General features: G+C 56.3%; 2 protein-coding genes across 2 annotated transcripts; one reads left to right on the top strand and one right to left on the bottom strand.

The window, feature by feature from the left end:
* Nucleotides 1-1,717: 1,717 nt before the first annotated feature.
* On the bottom strand, nucleotides 1,718-5,409 carry Prcd (photoreceptor disc component). Its single transcript, XM_075990179.1, has 5 exons — nucleotides 5,226-5,409; nucleotides 4,885-4,953; nucleotides 2,532-2,610; nucleotides 2,097-2,188; nucleotides 1,718-1,771 (listed from the first exon to the last, which is right to left on the bottom strand). Exons 1-3 carry the CDS (start codon nucleotides 5,294-5,296, stop codon nucleotides 2,589-2,591), a joined length of 162 nt encoding a protein of 53 aa, XP_075846294.1. The 5' UTR covers nucleotides 5,297-5,409; the 3' UTR covers nucleotides 1,718-1,771; nucleotides 2,097-2,188; nucleotides 2,532-2,588.
* Nucleotides 5,410-7,855: 2,446 nt separating this feature from the next.
* Cygb (cytoglobin) lies at nucleotides 7,856-17,726 on the top strand. Its single transcript, XM_075990178.1, has 4 exons — nucleotides 7,856-8,228; nucleotides 13,347-13,578; nucleotides 13,910-14,073; nucleotides 16,346-17,726. The coding sequence occupies exons 1-4, from the start codon at nucleotides 8,086-8,088 to the stop codon at nucleotides 16,377-16,379; spliced, it is 573 nt and encodes a 190-aa protein (XP_075846293.1). The 5' UTR covers nucleotides 7,856-8,085; the 3' UTR covers nucleotides 16,380-17,726.
* The last annotated feature ends 2,459 nt before the right edge of the window (nucleotides 17,727-20,185 follow it).

The following is a 20,185-nucleotide window of genomic DNA, read 5'->3' as shown; positions in this document are numbered from 1 at the left end:
AGGGCATGTGGGCAGTGGGCACCTCCCATGGAGGAGTTATAGCTGAAGGAGGGCACCTGGGCAGTGGGCGGCTCCTGTGGAGAAGCCCCGGATGGGGGAGGGCACCTGGGCAGTGAGAGCCTTCCACAGTGGAGTTCCAGACTGAGGGAGGGACTTTGTGCTGCAGGAGCTACAAATGTGCAGATTGCACAGAGAACCCAGGGTGGGAGAGGCCCTGGGAAGAAGCCGAGCGTGGGCAGGGTGTGCGGGGAAGGTGTAAACACAGTCTGCTCCCACCAAAGCCAGCCTGCTCCCTGGGGGAGAGGGCCCCTCCCTCCCAACCCACATGGCTCCCCAGCTGCCAGGGCCCAGGGAGTCACATCCCCCGCTGCCAACAAGCCCCCTCCCCTCCTATCCCATCCTTGCCCTTCGTCTGGAGCCAGTCGCCAGAGAAGGTTCCCGAGTAGCCCCGCAAAGAGGTGCTGTCCTGCTGGAAGTGGGTCTGGGCTGGGAGCCAGCCCTGGTACTGCTCTATGACCTTGGCCTGGCAATTTCTTGGATCGTTGGAAGGAGGCAGGCAACTCGGAAATGGCAGAGACCAGAAACAAGGATGAAGTGACAGGAACATGGTGACTCGATTAGAGAATGAAGGCAAAGCTGGGGTCAGAGAACACAGCCGGGTCCCCAGGAACAGTGCCCTCTGGCCATCAGCCCTGTCGCTAGGATGACTCACGCCTCCCGGGAGAAAAATGGCTTGACAGGATCTGATTCAGTTGGCCATGGATGGGGTGGACACTCCAGCAGGTTCTTTCCCCTAGTGTGACCCCACACACACCTCTGTGCCCTCTGGAGAGCCAGTTCCTGCAGTATTCCCTGTATCCATACCCACGCCAAGCTCCCTGCTGTACCAGCAGCCTCTCCCAGTAGGTAGCGCCCCACAATGGTGGGTCCCTCAGCTGTGGCATCTCTCACCCCTTTCCTCCCTCCACTGAAGTGAAGCAGCTCAGGGATCCTGCTGTCTAGGGGACTGTCTTCTGCCACCCGAAAGTCAGGGGCAGAGGCTGTGCAGACGGAGGCATAACTGCTGGGCTGGCAGCGGGGAGCTGCGGGGAAGAGAGATGCAGCATGGGGGTGTCTTTTGAAGATGAATGACTCCCAGACAGTTGGGAGCAGCCACCCGCAGGGTGAGCCTGGTTCTGGGAGCAGGAGCGGAAATAGGCTTTTATCTCTGCTCTGGACCGGACAGGACGGTAAGGAGAGAAATGGCAGAGCAGCAGGGGGCAAGGGAGGTTGTGGTTGCCGCTGAGTTACTGAGCAGTCAGAGTGACAAAAACAGGTGCCACGCTTTCCCCTTCCCACACTCCACTGTCCATTCGGAGCGCACACATGCATGCACGCGCGCACACACACGCAGACACAGAGCACATTCAGCACACAAGCTGGTGTTTGCTCCAGGCCAGCTTCAGGCAGACATGCCACAGATCCAGCTGGCCTGTTTTACGGATAATTTCAGGAGAGCAGCCAATGACAGGGTGAGTTCTAGGGACTGAAAAGAGGCAGATGCCACAGGAATGAGTATCTGCTGCAAAGTGTCACGGACCAGCCCGAGACTCCAGGGGTTTAGCAGAACAGCTCCTGAGCTGACAGATGACCAGGCCAATAGAACCCCCTTTGCCAAGCGGCTGCAAAGTCAAGAAGGTCGTGCGCTTGAATCCCCCACCTAATAGCGTTGTGGCAATGGGCTTCTCCCTGTGTCTTCTTGTGCGTGTACCATAGATATCAGGACGGCTGCCTGTGGGTTATGTCAGGATCGGATTAGAGAATGAATCAGGGAGCCCTTGATGACTAAGCCCAGGCTATTCTTTATCCTTCCCTTGTTTTGCAAGGCTTCTTTCTCTCTGCTTGCACCCAACTCTGGGATGCTGGGGTTCCCTGCCATTAGCCTGGGGGAGCCTAGAAAGTCCCTCTCTCTGCCTTGTCCAGCTTGGCAGTTCCTCCAACCAGGAACTCAGGAGCACAAGCATCCCTGTTCTTCCTGCCAGCGCCAGCCTTGCTTGCAAGCCCTATAGTCACATTCTGTCTAGGAGCAGACCTGGAGGTTGCGGGGACAAGCCTACCTTCTCCTTGACTGCTTCTCCTGTTATCCCTCCAGACGCTGTCTCCGGCCCTACAACATCCTCCTGGGATAGGGGGTGAAGCAGGACTCCAGCTAGAAGGGAAAGCCAGAACAGCCCACAGTTTGTTCACCTGCCCAGAGGTGGTATGTGTATTTCAGGGTGGCCCGTCCCAGCCCCAGGCCACTACCTCTCCCTTAAAGATCTGCAGCACTGTCCTTAGGATGTAGCTCAGCCAACACCTCACCCTCAAGCCTAGAAAGCATGGTCAGGACCACACTCTTCAAACCGGCCCTTGCCCTGTGGCCTGAAGCATAAACAGCCAGCACAAGTCAAAGCGGCCCTCACTCAACCTCCAGCAGTGACCATGAGAGCTACAGACTGCCTCCCGTGCCCCCCACGGCCCTGCCCTCTGCCCTCCAGGGCTCCTGCCTTTACCTGTCCGGGCTGGTGGGTCACAGTCCCCAGAGCTGAGCAGCCTGAAGAAGCGAGGGCCTACCTCACAGGTTCTTTCTCCCTGCACAGAGGGAAGCACTGGAGTCAGAAGATGGAGATGAACTTGTCATGTTTAGGGCTCTCCTCTCCCTCCTGCTTTCCCCTGAGCCTCCCCAGCCAGTCCTGTGGCAGCCTCCATCAGCAACTGGTTCCTCGTTGACAAACAGTGTTTCCAGGTAACTGGATGCCAAGGAATTAAGAGGTAACCAGACTAGGCTTGGCTAGATGGTTCCTAGATTTGGTCTCTTCTCTCCGTTCAGGGGGTCTAGGCCCATTTTTTATAGGCTAGACAGCTACTTGGAATCAGATAGTCCCCCATTCAAATCTCCTTAGCCATTACCGAGTGATTATAAACAACCACATCCTACTAAGCCTAAGATTATTGAGAATAACTGTGCAGGAAAAGTTTGGGAGCTAGGGGGTGGTAACACATGCTTTTAGTCTCAGCACTTAGGAGACAGAGGCAGGCAGATCTCCGAGAGTTTGAAGCAAGCCTGGTCTACATGACAAGTTTTAGGGCAACATAGTAAGACCCTGTCTCAAAACAATCTAATGGAAAAGAAAAGAAAAGAAAGGAAGAAAAGAGAAAGGAAGGTCTAGGGAAGCACAAAGCACCCATTGGCTATGTATCTCAGGAGTAGCACCCCAGGAGTATATGCACCCCAGTGTTGATGATGAGGCGAGCAGGCCTGCTTTTCATCCCACCCGGCTCCCGCATGGTTAGCTTTACACCCGAAATAACAACACAGAAACTGTATTCATTTAAACACTGCTTGGCCCGTTAGTTCTAGCCTCTTCTTGGCTAACTCTCACATCTTGATTAACCCATTTCTAATAACATGTGTAGCACCACGAGGTTGTGGCTTGTCGGGAAGGATCTTAACCTGCGTCCATCTTGGAGAGGAGAGCTATAGCGCCTGCTTCACTTCCCTTCTACCCAGCATCCTGTTCTGTCTTCCCTGCCTATCTAAGCTGCTGTCCTATCAAAAGCCAAGGCAGTTTCTTTATTAACCAATGAAAGTAACACATAGACAAATGACCCTCCTCCATCACCCCAGGAGTATATGTACCCCAAGAGTATATGCACCCCAGGAGTATATGCACCCCAAGAGTATATGCACCCCAAGAGCATAGCACCCCAGGAGTAGCACCCCAGGAGTAGCACCCCAGGAGAAGCACCCCAGGAATACTTCTAGCAGTTAAGTTCCACTGTGCTTCCCAGCAACCTTGCACTGTCAACAAGGCCAGCTTTAGGGGTCACAGTACATATTTACCCTTCCACACTGACTGAGAACAAGTTGGTAAGGACACCCTCCTTCCAGTGGGTCCTGAATCCCAAAGCTCCTGAGGTATTTTTTTGCCCCCCCCCTTTTTTTTCTCTAAGGATGAGAGATGATTTCAAGATGGCTGCCCTGCTGGGGAGCCCATGGGCAGGCACATGTCTGACACACAGGCACTAAATAAACACGGCTCTACATTTTCAGTGTTTCGAGGGGCGTAGAGGCCCCTCATTATCCAAAAGACTTTGATAAGCCAGTGAAGGAAAAGTCTAGAAAAATACACCACTTTGCCCCCCACCCCACAAAGGCCACATGGCTTCAACCTAGGGAAGAGTTAACTTTCTGGCCACTGGAGACAGTGTCCTGCCCGCAGGGGCTACCCAGCCAATGGCACTCAGTGCTGGTGATGTCATGCTCCTCCTGTGCCTTCTATTGGGGACTGGACAGCGAATCCTGCTGGAGGTTCAGGCAACTGAGCAGCTGAGCCCGGTTGGTGGCAGAGAAAGGAGGAGGAGGGAGGGCCAAGGACAAGAGAGCAAATCAGCCCCCAGCGGCTCCTGCCTCCTCCCTCCTCTCCCTGCTCCTTCAACAGAAGGTTCCCCTGGGAACCTGTCCCACACTCTCATCATTGCAGAAGCAAAGCAACACAGCCTTGGTCCAGTAGAGGGGGGCACGGACTCCCTCTCCCACTTAACCTGCCCACAGGGAGTGACTGTGGTGAGGGCTAGAACACACACACCACACACACACTCACACACCACACACACTCACACACCACACACACTCACACACCACACACACTCACACACCACACACACTCACACACACTCTCACAGACACCACACACACGCTCACTCACACCACACACCACACTCACACCACACACACCAATAGTTTCCTTGGCACCACTCACACTACACACACACCACACACACACTCACACACCACACACACTCACACCACACACACCAATAGTTTCCTTGGCACCACTCCCCCCACCCCTGACTCTCCTTCACCTGCCCGAAGACTGAAGGTCTGTGTCCGAGCTGCTGCCCACAACCGCCCCGTCCTCTCTGCTGGGCTCTCTGGAAGGGAAGAGCAGGCAGAGAACCTGTAGGCAGCACCCAGCCTCTGTCCCACCCCGGTCACAGTCTAGCAGCCCCAGACTAACAGCCCGCCTGCTCCCACCCACCTAGCACCACCTTCTCCGAGAGTGACCCTTTCAAGGTGTCCTTCAAATCCCCTCCCAGACCAGCTAGGGATCCAGGCGGCCACTGCTCCCCCTCGGCTTATCTGTACCCTCCCTGGAAGTTCCTCCCACCCGCAACCCCAATGCGCAGCCCCATCAGTCTCTCACGGTTCCACCCGGTTGGTGAATCTGCGGCGCCACAGCATGGCCAAGCTGAGCAGGAAAAGGGTGGTGCACATGGCTCAGCTGCCCCATCCCCCCTGAACACCAACTCTGCCAGAAGAAGGCCACAGGTGAGGGGCCACAAAGGCCCTGGCCACCTCTCCCAAGCCACCCGCTGTGTTTCCTGAAGTTCCTGGGGATGGATTAGTGGATGGATTAGTGGAGTCAGCAGAACTGACCTGGTGAAGGGAGATTAAACTCACGGGGCCCAAGATCTCCCCTCTAGAGGCAGAGTAAACCAACCTCCTTCAAGGTGCCTGTCCAGAAGGTTCTCCCCAGAGCATTCCATACTGCCTGGGCTTCAGTGCAATCAAGTTAAGTGAGTTACTTCCGTACTGCAGAGCACTGGGGACATTGCAAGCATCAAGGAGAGCTTCAAAGAGGATCTGGGGCCTGGCCCAGTGACAAGGACCTGTAAGCCACTGGGAAGGGACGGGATCTCAAGTTCAAAGCTTGGCTGAGCGTCAGAGGGAGTTGGAGGCCAGCCTGGAAACCTAACGGGAGTATCTCAAAGAGGGCTTTCCTGCATCCCAAGGCCCTGAGTTCAATCTCCAGTACAAAGAGAGCAAGCGCAGGAGGTGTCTGAAGCTGCAGGTGCTACAGAAGGTTGAGCCCTCAGCCGGCTCTGCTTGGCTGCTGACTCCGCGGTGACAGGCTGTGCCGCAGAAGGGAAGCAGGATGGATGATGAGCTCGAAAGGCCGCGAGAGCAGAGCCTGCCTGTGAACCTGGCTCTCTTGCTCCCTCTGCCAGCCCTCTGAACTTTGCTCGTTACACTCCGTTTCAGGGAGAGGCAGAGTTGAGGTGCGCACTCACAGATGTGAACTATAAATTCTATCTTATATAACTATCTTATATAATTTAGATATAAATTATAGGCTTATCAATTATGTGCGAGACTGCTGTACCGGTATACCCTAGGTTATTAGGTATGGCGATGGGAGGAGACGATGAAAATCAATATTCTTTCCACGTCCCACCCACTAGGACCTCCTGGGCAGCTGCTTGGGTCTCAGGAAGTAGAAGGGAGTCAGCAGGTCAGGGCGGGGACATGAACTGAGTGATGTCAGGACCTGAACGCACACCGTCCTCCATCCCTTCTAAGACCATTGTTTCCTAACCATGGGAGGTAATGTGTCCTGCCTGGGTGCCCCATCAGGCACCCCAACACTGAGCTCCAGGGGGGCCTGTAAAGGTACTACTTGGTGACTGTCAGGACTGAACCCCGAACCTTAAAGTCTGATTTTATCTTTTAGATTTTTAAATTTTTGTTATTATTATTATTGTGTGTGTGCAAGAGAGAGAGGTGGGGAGAGGGAGAGAGAGAGAGATGGGGAGGTGGGGGAGGGGGAGAGGTAGGTGCATGCGGAGGTCAGAGGACAACTTGCAGAAGTCATTTCCTTCCCATGTGGGTCTTGGGGATGGAACTCAGAGCATCGAGGCTTTGGGAGCCAGCAAGAACTTTTAAAGGCCTTAAACCAGCAGGAACCAAAGCTGAAGAGGAGAGCCACCTTCTGGGCAGCAGGGCTTCTATCCTCCTTACTCCTGAGCGGGGTAAGGGCTAACAGGGAGCCCTGGGGAGAACCAGAACCACCTCAGTCATCTGTGTCAACCCTTGTGGTCTCAGGGTTGACACCACAAGGTCCATGCCCAGACCTGAGCACCTCTGGCAGGACGAAGTTTGTGGGTCCCTCAAGACAGGGCAATCCTCCACTCTGTCCCAATCTCGCCCCTCCACGAACAGTCTATGATGATGAATTTGCCTAATGCTTTCCAAATTGAATCTTTGACGGTGACAGATGTCTCCACTGTCCTGCGCCTATGAGTTCTGGCTGCCCATCTATCACTCCTGACTGCCACTGTCGCGAAGCTTCGCTAAGGCCAGGGCCAGAATTCAGGACAGTGTCTTGGAACTTCCTTCCTGCTTGGTTTTGGGCTTGGCATTGGTGGGGAAGAAAGAGGGGTACGGGCCCTTGGTTCCCCAGACTGGGCTTGCGTTCAAGTTCAGAGAACCAGCAGGAATGATAGATGAGAAGGAAGACTGCCAGAACTTGGGGTCCCCAGGTCTGAGAATAGTGCCTTGGGCCCAGTCTTAGGCTGAGGAGCAGCGGGACTACAGGGACTACAAGGGAAGCCCAGGTTTTTCTGCAAGTTCGTGTCCTCTCCAGCAGGCGACGGGAAGCAATGCCTGGATGTGTTTGACTTTGAGTCAGTTCCCTACCGCGTGAAGGGTACGCACACGCACAGGTCCAGACACCGCGTATCGGGAGTCCGATCCCTGTGCCCCCAGCCCTGCACCAGACCGGGGGCACACTCCGGCGCAGCCCGCGCTGCCCATTCCGCGTGACGCCCCTGGTCCTCCCAGCCCCTTCTGCACATTGGCCACACCTACCTCTCCCAGCGAGGACCGCGGTGGCCTTGCTGGCGGGTGGGTGGGCAGGCGGGCAGACGCCAGCCGCGACGCCCCCATCCCGCCCAGTCTTCACCTTGCCAGAATAGGCTCCGCGACACAGGACTGGGGATTTGGAACGGATTCATTTTTTTAAACATTTTTTTCCCCAGCAGACCACATCCCCGCCCCCAGCTCGCAGTCCCCCGCCCCCCGCAATATACCCTGCACACACGCGCGCGCGCACACACACACGCACACACATACACACACACACCCGACGCGCACAGACACACACGCTCGCTCCCTCCCTCCGGCGCTCTACTCCGAGCCCTCCCGCCCGCCTCGCATTCACCGGCCTCGGCTCTGACTCCTCGCTCCCGCCGCCTAGCGAAGCCGCGCTGGGCTCGGAGCTGCTCATGGAGAAAGTGCCCGGCGACATGGAGAGAGAGCGCAGGGAGCGGAGCGAGGAGCTGTCCGAGGCGGAGAGGAAGGCGGTGCAGGCTACGTGGGCCCGGCTGTATGCCAACTGCGAGGACGTGGGGGTGGCCATCCTGGTGAGGTAGGTGTCGCTCCCGGCTTGGCGGGGCCCAGGACAGGGAGGGTGACAACGACTGCGGGCAGAGGCGGGCTCGGCCCGCTGCGAGCTCCGGCGCCACCTCCCCAGCGATTGGGAACGGGTCGGTAGTGGGGGCGCCCTGGGGCGATGGAAACCCTAGCTGATTCCTTCCTGGCCCGGGGCTTTGGGCTCACGAGGAACTAGACGCGGGAGGGCACTTGGTTCCTCTGGCCTCAGAACTCACCCATCCCAGTCGGTCTTCCTCATGAGTGACCCTAGCGACCCAAATGAGATGTACGGCCATCTGACCAGCCCCTCAAAGGGAACGGTAGGGACTCCCCGTTTCAGAGACGACTCCCCGTTTTAGAGACAGGAAGAGAAACTGAGGTTCAGCCAGGAAAGGGTTTAAAGAGGATACAGAACGCCCTGTCCAGCTCGGCCCTTTGGAAGAGCGCAGCAGTGAGCAGGGGACTAGAGGTCAAGAGGCCAAGCTGCCCAGTTGCCCCTCCCAGGCCCCAAAAGTGAGGCCAGTGCGAGCTGCAGGTGAGACAGGTGAGTGAAACCAGTAGGCTTTAGGATGCAATCCTGGCTGAGTTTGTTAGGGTTTTTTCTTTTTTTGAGGATGTGGCTTTCAGGAGACAGGGCCCCACTCTGGACCCTCCAGGTATACAGAAGTATAATGTCCATCCCCAGGATCCCTGAGGACCCCCACCCTAAGTGATGCTGTATTTACACACCTGCACGACTAATATCCCCAAACCCCACAAGCTAGACACTGACTAGTTACAAATCACACCTGGACTATTCCCACACACGCTGGACCCAGGGGTACAGGCAGAACAGGGGCACCCACTCTTGGCAGGGGGAGACTGTCAAACCTAAGCAGGGCAGCCTTTTGTGAAGACAGGGTGACTCCCGGGGTGAACGGACCCCTGCGGCGGGTGTCTGTTTTCCAGTCCTGGCCCCTTCCCCGGCTCTTCTCCTCCCTTTCTGCCTCTGCCTCCGGCAAGCCTGGGACTTACCCAGCTCCCCGCTGAAATGCCTGGATTCCAACTCAGAAGTAGATTTTGGAGGAAAAGAGCAGAAGAGTTTTGGAGGAACTGGGGGAGAGTTCCTGAGGAAGAGGAAGGGGCGGCTGTTTCAGAGCTCACTGCCCTGCTGGCGGGAACCAAAGAGGGCCACTGGGATCCCGAAGCCGCAGACAGATTGGCAGTGTAGGCACCCACACATGAGCTCACAGCGGGGAGTGGAGCCTCAGATGCGCCAGCCCGCATCCCCAGAGAGCTGCTCTCAGCCTTGTGTTGCACCCCTAGGCCCACAAAGCACATGTAGGCACCGAGGGGAAACAAGGCAAGGCCCGTAGGACCTGGGGGTGTCAGCGAGTGACTCCCCCAGGAATGGGAGAAGAGAGGGCACAGAATAGGATCTGAGAGCAGGGTTCATTCTTCCTCGGTTCACCCCCTGACACCCAGGGACCAGGCCTGGTTGGGGAAGGTACTTGCTGGCAGACTTAGTACTCAGAGGCCCACAGTGATCCTGAGAAGACCGGAGATGGCTAACAGATCTGGTTTGCCGAGCTTCCCAACAACCACACCTCGCCTCACACCAAAGCCAGCCTGACAATCCCGGGGCAACACTGGACAACCCCAGCCACTCCCCATGACTCCAAATGCCGCTCTAGGGCTCCCTGCCCTAGGCCTGGCCAATAGAAGGGGGCAAGGCCAAGACCCCTAGCTTCTCATAGCTTCACGGGATCTATCGGTAGATCTGGCTCACAAACTCATGTTCTGACAAGCCCCAAATGTTCATCCACGGGACCAGGCCCTCTGACCACCCCTCCCCCATTTCTGTCCCTACCGCCCACTCTGCCTGCAGGGTATGGGGCAAGGAGGAGGCTGATTACTACTAGGAAGGAGTTCCTGGTGGTGGAATAGAGGAGAAGCTTGCTTGCTGCTCTAGGGTCTGAGGCAGACCCCCATGTTTCCAGTCCTTGTGAGAGAGGAACCCGAGGAGGGAACACCACCCTCCCTCCTGGTTGTAACGCTGACACCTTCCCCCTCATACACAGACAAGCCTATTTCAGGCTCTTGGAAGCCCAGATGCCTCTGGGAGCTGAGAAACTCCCCAAGACTGGCTGCTGAGGCTTCTCCCTGGCAGCTCAAGCCAGCCTGGGAGGGGTGGGAGGAAACACAGGCTGGAGGGGAAGCCAGGATGACAGCAGAGCTCAGGGCCCCTACTACCTAGGAAGGTCCTCCCTCAGGGCCACACAGGGTGATGCTGTGTTGAGGCAGGAGACCTGCACTCAGGACCCATCCCTGGCCTGCGGTCCCTGGCCTGCAGTCCCTGGCCAGCAGCTTTGAAGTCTGGTCCATTCTGTTGCTGCCTCTTGGGCAGCCTTGGGGATCAGCTAGTTCCTGATCCATAAGCTGAGGGGCAAAGCAGCGCTTGGATAGTAAATGCTCAATGAGGGTCCCCTGGGACGTCCTGCTTGGGGAAAGGAAAGAGTTTCTAGGCTGCAACTAAATACTGTAAGAGAAGCCTTGCAGATTGCAACATGCCATACCCCCCCCCATTGATTTTTTGTTTTTTAGTTTTTTTGCAATTGTGAAAACGAAAAAGCCTGAGATGCTTATTATTGTGTGTAGGGGTGGGGGCATGTTTGTATGTCATGTGGAAATCAGAGGACAGCTGTCCAGAGCCAATTCTCTCCTTCCACCTTGTTGAGGGAGTGTCTCTCTTGTTCCTGCCACCGCGTTGTGTCCAAGGGACCCTGTCTCACTGCCTAGGAGTGCTAGGGTTACCCGTGTGCCGTGGCATCCTGCCTTTTGGGTTTTACACATTCTGGGAACCAAGCTTGGTTGCCAGGCTTGCACAGTGAGTCAGTTCGACCCACCGGCTTGTCTCCCTGGCCACCGAGGCATCTTTCCTCATGTGTCCCTCATGAACAGCTTCTAGCGAAATCCTGTGTTTTCAGGCCCGCTGCCACCTTGGTCCACACCCAGTACCTCTGAAGAAGCCAACTGTGAAGTTTTCTCAAACTCATAAAGACAGGAGGAGGGAGTCACAAAGTGTTTGTCCAAGGTCACATTCGGCATCCAAGCAGGTCCCTCGCCTTCCCCACATGGACGGTGCCCTGGCCACCCAGTCAGAACCTTCCTGCCAAAAGCGGCTATAGCCCCACGAGGGCTGGCTGGCCAGATGGTCCGTGTCTATCTCCCTCACATCAGACTCTCAGGCCTGAGCCACAAGCTGGGAGCTTCCTCTGATGCCTCAGACAGACAGACAAACAGAGGGTGGTGACACCCAACAACACAGGTCAGGACACTTTACACACTTTCTGAGGAACCATTAAGGAAATAGTCTCTCATTGAGTCCCAGCTAGGGGGCCCATAGGCTGGGGTGATGGATCGGAGCACATGTGAGACCCCGCCTCCGCTTACGGTGTGGGGTCTGGTCTGACAGACTCAAAGGGTAGCAGAGAAAACTACCCGGTGGCACCGATAGCTGTGGCAGGAAGGCCACATTGGGTGGCCGGAGAGGGGCAGGTCTGACATGAGGGATGTGTCAGGCATCCCATTTCACGGAAAGGAAGGCTAGCCAATGGTAAATGCCGTCGTCGAACTGGGATGGAGGACTCTGGGCAGAAGCACGGAGACATGGCGCTGGGGAAGCAGATGAGCACAGTTCGTAAGAAGTCTGGGGCATCTGACTTGGGTGTAAAACTAGGGAGCCACTGACTGGTTTGGAGTATGAGAATGATGTAATGTAAGAAGTCTGGGGGGAACTAAACCCATTGTATAAACTGGAACAGGAGAGGGCCAGTGCCAGGAAAGCCCAAATTCTGCTTCGAGGGATGGGGGGGGTCCATGCCTCCAGTCCCATCATTTGAGAGGCAGAGACAGGCTATGTCCATGAGTTCAAGATCTCACAGATAATCACAAACCATACCACAAAGGCAAAGTCAGTTGTTTAAATTAGCATTTGCTGCGGGGCATCAGGGAGAAAGCGGCTGAGCTGGGAGAGAAGGGTGTCTCTCGTGGGCTCTTCACTGGCTGAGCCAGCACAGTTAGGTCACCCTGGCCTCACTTTGTTCACAAGGAGGGCGCCGCCCCCTCTCTTCTAAGGGCTTTGTTCACAAGGCGCGCTGTGGACACCTTGTCAACCCTTGTGGACTACAAGCCCTTTCCTTTACCCTCGGCCCCCCAGCCTAGGAATGCTGATGCCCATTTTATGGATGAGGAACCCCGACACTTAGAGAAGATAAATAATGGGCGCACGCCTGGGAAGCACCAGGCTCAGGATTCAGTCCCCAGCACTGAGAGGAAACTTACATAAGGAGCTGGGTATGGGCGTATGGGTGGGGAGCACGCCCGTAACCCCAGCACTCAGGAGGCAAAAGCGGCAGGAACATTGCGAGTTTCAAAGCCACCCTGGCCTACCCAGAGATCCAGACCAACCAAGGATGCTCGACTCGTGCTTGTCTTAGAAAAGATGAGGGAGAAGCGAAGGGGGTGACAGTGGCTCATTCTTGGGGGGCTGAGGCAGGATTGTTTAAGCCCAGGAGTTCAGGGCCATCCCGGGCAGTGTGATGAGTCTTTAATTTAAAAACTAAAACGATTGCTGGGCGGTGGTGGCAAACGCCCTTAATTCCAGCACTCAGGAGGCAGAGGCGGGAGGATCTCTTCCAGTGCTAGGCCAGCCTGGTCTACAAAGTGAGTTCTAGGACAGCCAGGGCTACACAGAGAAACCGTGTCTCAAAAACGAAAAACCAACCAGCCAAAGAAACAAAAACCAACCTAAAATAATTGTCCCAGAATCTTTTACAGTGACCAGAGCAGGCCTCAGTGGGGTGTAGGCTCAGAGAGCACTCAAGAAGCAAGGCAGACGGTGGCCTGGCACAAGAGGCTGCCAGCCTAAACAGGTCCAGCAGGTGGTCCCGGCAGGACCTGGCCAGAGGGAGAACCTGTGATGGAAGGACCATTCTCGGTGTGGGAGCATGCCTGCTTCTCCAGCCCTGCCTCCATCTTGGCCATTCCAGCAGGATTTAGAAGACGCCCAACCGCCCCCCCCCCCCCCCCCCCCGCGCGCCCCTGCTTCAGCGCTCACCCTTCCTCCTGCCAGGTTCTTTGTGAACTTCCCGTCAGCCAAGCAGTACTTCAGCCAGTTTAGACACATGGAGGACCCCTTGGAGATGGAGAGGAGTCCCCAGCTGCGGAAGCATGCCTGCCGGGTCATGGGGGCCCTCAACACTGTCGTGGAGAACCTGCATGACCCCGAGAAGGTGTCCTCTGTGCTCGCCCTGGTGGGCAAGGCCCACGCCCTCAAGCACAAGGTGGAACCTGTGTACTTCAAGGTATGTCCTTGCATTTACTCTTGTCCAGAGCCTGTAGGCCATTGGGCCACAGCTCCCTACAGCCTGTGCCTCCGGGAGGGCTCCTGAATAGCAGAGATGGCTATGGTGCTGCCAGCCTGCTCCCTTGGAGAGGCTGAGGCCGGCGAGGCACGGCGGCAGGAGAGAAAGACGTCTCCAGTGCAGTCCTTGTCTTGAGAACATGGGCTTCGGTAACCACCAGGCTGCTAGTCTGTGCCCGCCACACAGGCCAATGTGGGCTCTCAGGGATCCTGGGGACGGCGGGAGGCAGGGTGCCCAGGCGTTTACTCCTCCTTCCCTCCTTTGCCCCCAGATTCTCTCTGGGGTCATTCTGGAGGTGATCGCCGAGGAGTTTGCCAATGACTTCCCTCCTGAGACGCAGAAAGCCTGGGCCAAGCTGCGTGGTCTCATCTACAGCCATGTGACCGCTGCCTACAAGGAAGTGGGCTGGGTACAGCAGGTCCCCAACACCACCACGTGAGGAGGGGGTGAGGGTGGGCTGGGCAGTCTCCCTGCTATGTCCTGTCTCGTCCCCTAGGCTTCCCATCTCTTCTGGGACCAGGGACTGACTGCTGGGGCATGCAGACGCAGGAGTCTGATACAGTTAATGGCAGGCACCCCACACAGGGCCTGCATGGCAGCGTCCTTCTGACTTCAGGCCCACTTCTGCTCAACCCCTGCTCTTGGCTGCACAGAGTTGAGAACTCCAAGTAGATTTGTCTGAGCAGTGCTTCTCCGTGTCTGGAGCAGGGATGGCTCAGGTCACCCAAGGCTATGTCTGTCTCCTGGTGGGGCGTTGGCTCCTCAGACTCAGAGCAGCATGGGGCCAGCCCCACCCCTTCCTCTGTACCAATCCTTTAGGCCTGTTCCTCATCTCATGCTCACCCGAGGGTGCTTCCATACAACTCTCTGTACCAACAGAGCTGGAGCCAGGAGGGTCATGAGGACACATACACATGCCCAGGCCCACAAGGGACCTCCATGGGTGTCACTCACATGGACAAAACTAGGAGATGTTTACTTCCAGTCTGACTAGAGGACAGCACCCACTTCTAGGCTCCAACAGGGCGGATGGACGGACTCAGTGACTCCCGCTGGCTGGGAGCGCAGTGAGAGCTGGCCTTCCGATGTGGTGATGTGGCGGCTGGGAACACTCAGACCCCCCAGACCCCCGGGAGGCAGCTGACTCTGGGAGCCAAATGGAAGGACAGAGCCAGGGCTGAAGTAGGAAGGAGAGGAGCGGAGGCGGGAACAGGAACTAGGGGTCAGCCAGCGGCTTGGGACACGTGTTCTGGAGAAACATTCCCAGCAGTTTCCCATGGAAAAGGCACTGTCTCCTCAGGCCCTTCCAAGGCCCCCGTGCCACCTCCTGTTCACGGGCCTCCCCACCCGGCTCTGCAGAGGAGGTCCCTAAGGGTGGGGAGAGGCCAGGCCTGTTGCCCTTCCTGCCACAGACCGACCAGTCAAGTTGTGCCTCCCCCACCGTCAGCAGCTCCCCAGGAGAGCGCAGTGGAGTTCTCAGGAATTGCTAGTTGCAGCCAGGTCAAGTCCAGATGTGTACAGCTGGACCTGGCCCGCCCCAGACTCTGGAGTAAATGAGAGGCGAAAAGAGGTTTACCTGGCCAAGAAGGGCATCGGCCAAGCTTGGAAAACTGGGGTTCCCTCCATCTGCCACTGAGAGAGACCAGGGAGGAGATTGTGGGAGGGAAGGCAGTGGAGGGGTTTGCTCTCCCCCCCAACTCTCCTCCCCAGGCAGGCTCTGCCGCCCATGATGAGTTTGTTTACAGCCATGACACAAGACTTCCTGCTTTTGGAGAAAAGAGCTTTTTACAGGGCCTAGAGGGACGGTAGGGAGAACTGGCCAGCGGGCCCCAGTGAATCAGAAACACATGGCTTGAGTCTTCCTGCTCCTGCCCCAGATGGACCCCAGGGACTCAGCACTGGCCAAACCTCAAACATCATCTCGCCCCTCTTTGGTCCTAGTGGGCTGTGTGGTAGTGGGTGATGCAGGGGCCAGACGGCCCACAGGCTAGCTACCTCACCTTGGCCTGAGCACCCATACAGGGCTTCCCCAGCTGTCACAATGTGGAATTGCCCCCTCGTGTCCCTTGACAGCCTCTGTCCCCATCTCTGGTCTCCTGGGGTCTTAGGCATGGGCCAGGGCCTGCAGGTCCCAACCCATTCCAGGACCTCCCCTTGCCTCACAGGGTGGAGTGGAGTTTTAGGGCTGACTTGTAGAAGTCCAGCTTCTCTTATCAGGGAAACACACTGAGTCAGACACCACTGTTTATTGAACTGTCTCTGCCTCCGGGTGTGTAGCTCTGTGTGGGTGGAGGGGCGCTGGGGCAGGGGGATGTGAGGGCCAGGGAGCTAAAAGGAGTTTCACGGGCAGAGACACTACGCGGAAGCCAGGGAGCCTCTGCTAAGACAAGCAGCACACATCTTATTTCCAAAGGAAGAGAAACAAGTTCCCATCTGCGTGGTGTTTGGTAATCAACAGGTCAGACGCTGGCCACACCCCCTGCACCCCCTGACAGGTCCAGGTCTCTCCTCTCCTGGGCTACCAGACTAGCTTGAGGTGGCACCATAGGATGGAGATAATGGGGGATTGTGCAACCGTGTTGGGTCTCTCAGCCAAAAGTGTCCCATCTCATGATTCCCGGTCCCCCCTTCTAGTGCCCCAGGTGTCCCCTTTGGCCTTTCCCCACTGACCCCTATAACCTGTCCCCTTCATCTGTCTCATCCACAGCCCACCGACCACGCTGCCCTCTTCGGGGCCATAGGACCCCTCCCAGCCCCCCTCTCCCTGGCAGCACTTTGGGCAGAAGGCTGAATTCTGAAGACACTCCTTGACCTTCCATTTCTGGGCGCAAAGGAAGCTGGAGGAATCCCGACTCAACTTCCCGAAAGGAGGCCTTCCTCATGGCCCTGGTCCCCTCAGGCTGCTGGGAGGTGGGGCTAGCTACCTTGATGCTGAACCTAGCAGCGGGGGACCCTCTTGCCTCCCCAGCAGGGGGTGCACCGTCTTAGCTTTTCTACTTCCTGTTAGAGAGGGACCTAGCAAGCAGCCGGTGGGAAGCCAGGACAAGCCCGTGAGTCACTTCAGAAAGGCACTAGCCCCACTGCGTTCTGCCCACCAGCATGTAGGCTCACCTCAGCATCTAGAGTATCACGCACACATGTCTACCACATATACAGATATATTCTATATACGATCTCTATATAAATATATATAAATACATATCTATCATGTGTAGCTGCAGGCCCAGAAGCCTCAGTCTTGCCCAGCTATGGGAGGCCAGGGGGGATCCCCAGCATGTGCCTGGGTAACGCTCCAGGGAGCATGGAGAAACAGCGCAAGAGGGTGGGGCCAGGAAGTGGAGTTGGGGTGCCTCAGCTTGCCCCCATAGCTCAGTGTTCTACATTCCTGCCCATCTACAAAAAAAGAAAGAAAGAAAAGATCTAGTTTGCCCAGTGTAGTGGCACACACCTGTAACCCCAGCAGGAGCCTGGGAGGCCAAGAGCATCGTTGCAATTGCAAGTTCGAGGTCAGGTGGTCTCTACCCGGTCTCCATGGTGATGAGCAGGCTAGCCAGGGCTACACAAGCAGACCCTGTCTCAAACAAAATAAAAAAATAAGATCTGGCTCCCCTCACCTTCCCAAGGGTTTGGCTGACTGGCTTGCCCTAGGAAGGGCAGGGAACAGTGCGCACCAAGAGCTCAGAAGATCCCACTGGGGCGGCAGCCAGTATTTGTATCCTGTGTACGTGTGTGTGGAGGGGTAAGGGACAGCCTCAGTAAGGAGCCTCACCTGCTCACTTCAGACAGCAACCAGGCCACAGGACCAGGGACTCCGTCCTCAGTGGAGACCCAGGGCCTTTCCTGCCCTCCTCCAGGCCACCAGGCCATCCTGTCCACCTAGTTTCCTTAACGTTGCTGGGGACCCCGTGTGTACTCCCTGGTCCATGTGTTCTGTCCTGGAGGATGTCTTGCTGCTGTGGTTGCCGTGCCTGCATCCCCTCCTGTCCCATCCTCACGCAGCCTCCCTGTAACCGCCTGTCTTTTTGTAGTTTCTGATGTTTGTAACCAGCTGTGCCATTAAACAGGCCCGTTCTTCCGTTCTTCCTGAATCTGGCCTCTGTTTTTTCCCACCCCGGAGACCTGCCTTCACCTCGCTCTTCCCCGTCAGCGTTTCTAGATAAGAACATTTTCATCGGAAACAGCGCCCCTGTGCTGGCCTAGCTGCTCCGGGGGCGCTCTGGGTTTCGGGACTGCAGATCACTAAGCAGGAAGTCAGAAAATGAAGGAGGAGATGGGTCTGTCTTATTAAAAAAGTCAGAGAAGCTGGACCTACCTGGTGGTTTACAGCTGTTCCGCCGCAGCTGCTCAGAAGGTTGAAGCACAGGGGTGGGGATCACAAGTTTAAAGCCAGCATAGGTAACTAACTCCTTACTAAGACCTTGTCTCAAAATAAAAAATAAAGAAGGCTAGGGACACGCAGTTCAGTGAAAGAGAACAGCCTGGCATTCATCCACCAGGCTCTAGGCTTAATCTCCAGCACCTCCACTGGGGGATAAAAAAGTCGGTGCCTTTTGGGTTTTGTCCTGGAAATCTAGCAAGGGCAGGGTCAGTGTGGAATGAAGGGTACAATTTCAGAGGTGGGCTTGGTGACACACTCCGGTCACCTCCGGCACTCAGCAGGCTTACATGGGATGATGACAAATTGGAGGACAGCCTGGGGACGAGGGGGAGGGGAGAGGATGGGGGATCGTGTCTAGATGTCCATGCAGAAGAGCCTTATCTGTATGCACAGGTCAGTCACATCACCAAAGATTAAACCTTGACCTTCTTCTAGGCCTACACACAGGACATTCCATACTCGATACTGAATGCCGGTCCTGAGGCTCCGGGGGTCAGGGGTCAGCCCTTGGGTACCACCAAAAGGGAGCCTGCTGGAATCCGCCTTGAGCTCTCAGCCTAGAGTCTCTTTCCAAGCGCTGCTGGGCCAGGCCTGTCCATCCCCCCATGGCCATGGTCACCACAGCAGCATCAAGTCCCTGAGGAGGGATCAAGGAGGTCACAGCATGGAGGGGAACAGGAGAACAGGAAACAGCTTCTGCCCCTTGGGAAGGCTTCTTGCTGTCTGGAAGGACTCAGCTGACAGGGGCAAAAGTCTTGTCTCACAGCCCATGCACTTGAATGTGAGCCGTGCCTCCCTTTATCTTCTGGGCCCTGGCACAGCAGAAAACATGCTGGAAATCCAAAGAATAAATAAATAGCAGTCTTAGAAAGCAGGACAAGCACACGGGCCAAGAGTAAACTGTGAACTGCAGGAAGATGCTGGGTGCCGGGAGGGCAGCGCCGGCCAGACCTTTCCAGGGAAGGAGTGTGCCAGACTGGTGGCCTTCCGGCTCACATTCGGTCTTGGCGCTGCTGTGTGAGACTGGGCAAGACGCTGAGAGCCTCGATTTTAAAACAGGAGGCCTGGTGTGGGGGTGCTCCCAGCTCTCGGGAGGTTAAGGAAGGATGATGGAGAGTTCGAGACCAGCCTGGACTAAGCAGCAAGACACCATCTCAAAAATAGAAATAGTAACTTCGTTAAGCAAAAATCTGACTTGCAAGGCAGAGAGGAGGCGCAGGCCGGAAAACAAGAGGGGCGTTGAGAACAGCGCCGGCTGGCTGGACGCTGAGAACCAGGACACGGGAGGAATGCTGAGCCGCTGAGCAGAATCCTGCAAGAGAAGTTGCAATGAGAGGGCTGATCCCTGGGGAACCGGACCCAGCCAGAACCAGTTGGTGGGGTATGGGAGCGTCAGCCCTCAGAAGACCTCTGCACAGTGGTCTTGAGAATGTTAGAGAGGGGAAACTGGAGCCATCCTGGAACAGGCCATTGCGAAGGACCCTCTCCGTTTCCTACCTTCGAGAGAGGACGCGGACCATCACCCCCCACCCGCTGGGGATGAGGGTGGAACGGGGCAGGATTCTGACGACTGGGTTTTAAGCCTGAGGCAGAGGCACTGTCTGGGCTTTGAACGTCTGGAGCACAGAACAAACAGTGCTCCGCAGGCAGCCAGCCTTCTTATTGAAAAGCCGAGCAACTGGGTCAGCTCCCCTGGTGAGCTCAAGCTGAGAGCCACCGGGACGTGGGCAACGAAGGGGAGGGGAGGCGTTGCGAGGAGACGGCGGCCTCTTCTCGAACAAAGATACCAGCAGTACAGACTCACAGTGGCCCCTGCTGGCTGCAGCGGGAACTTCACCCAAGAAAGCAACCATCTCTGGCTCGCCAGCTTCCGGGCTCGGGGGTTGGGGGGGTGGGCATAGGGTCGGGGGTGGGGAGCAGAGCATTGGCTCCACCTTACTCCAAAAGGGATGCAACCTTACTGAAACCTGAGACAAAAACAGAAGTGTACACGCCTAAACTACAGGAAATAAATATCTTCCTGCAGTTGCCAAGTGGAAAAAGTTAATAAATGAAGGCATTGGTACCAGATAACAAGTGTGTATAATCCCAGCATTTGGTGAACTAAGAAAGGAGGATCCTACGTTCGAAGCCAACCTTGGCCACTACGTTGTGAGTTCCAGGCCAGCC

This window comes from Microtus pennsylvanicus, chromosome 11 (genome assembly GCF_037038515.1).
Source record: "Microtus pennsylvanicus isolate mMicPen1 chromosome 11, mMicPen1.hap1, whole genome shotgun sequence".
NCBI lineage: Eukaryota > Metazoa > Chordata > Mammalia > Rodentia > Cricetidae > Microtus > Microtus pennsylvanicus.
This window is presented reverse-complemented; position numbering and strand designations above follow the sequence as displayed.

Excerpts from the sequence above, each read along its gene's own strand:
- Prcd (XM_075990179.1), bottom strand. The coding sequence starts at position 5,296 with ATGTGCACCACCCTTTTCCTGCTCAGCTTGGCCATGCTGTGGCGCCGC. Across the intron at positions 4,954-5,225 it reads TTCACCAACCGGGTGGAACC|AGAGCCCAGCAGAGAGGACG; the intron begins GTGAGAGACTGA and ends CTTCCCTTCCAG. Across the intron at positions 2,611-4,884 it reads GACCTTCAGTCTTCGGGCAG|GGAGAAAGAACCTGTGAGGT; the intron begins GTGAAGGAGAGT and ends CCCTCTGTGCAG.
- Cygb (XM_075990178.1), top strand. The coding sequence starts at position 8,086 with ATGGAGAAAGTGCCCGGCGACATGGAGAGAGAGCGCAGGGAGCGGAGC. Across the intron at positions 8,229-13,346 it reads GGGGTGGCCATCCTGGTGAG|GTTCTTTGTGAACTTCCCGT; the intron begins GTAGGTGTCGCT and ends TCCTCCTGCCAG. Across the intron at positions 14,074-16,345 it reads CAGGTCCCCAACACCACCAC|CCCACCGACCACGCTGCCCT; the intron begins GTGAGGAGGGGG and ends TCTCATCCACAG.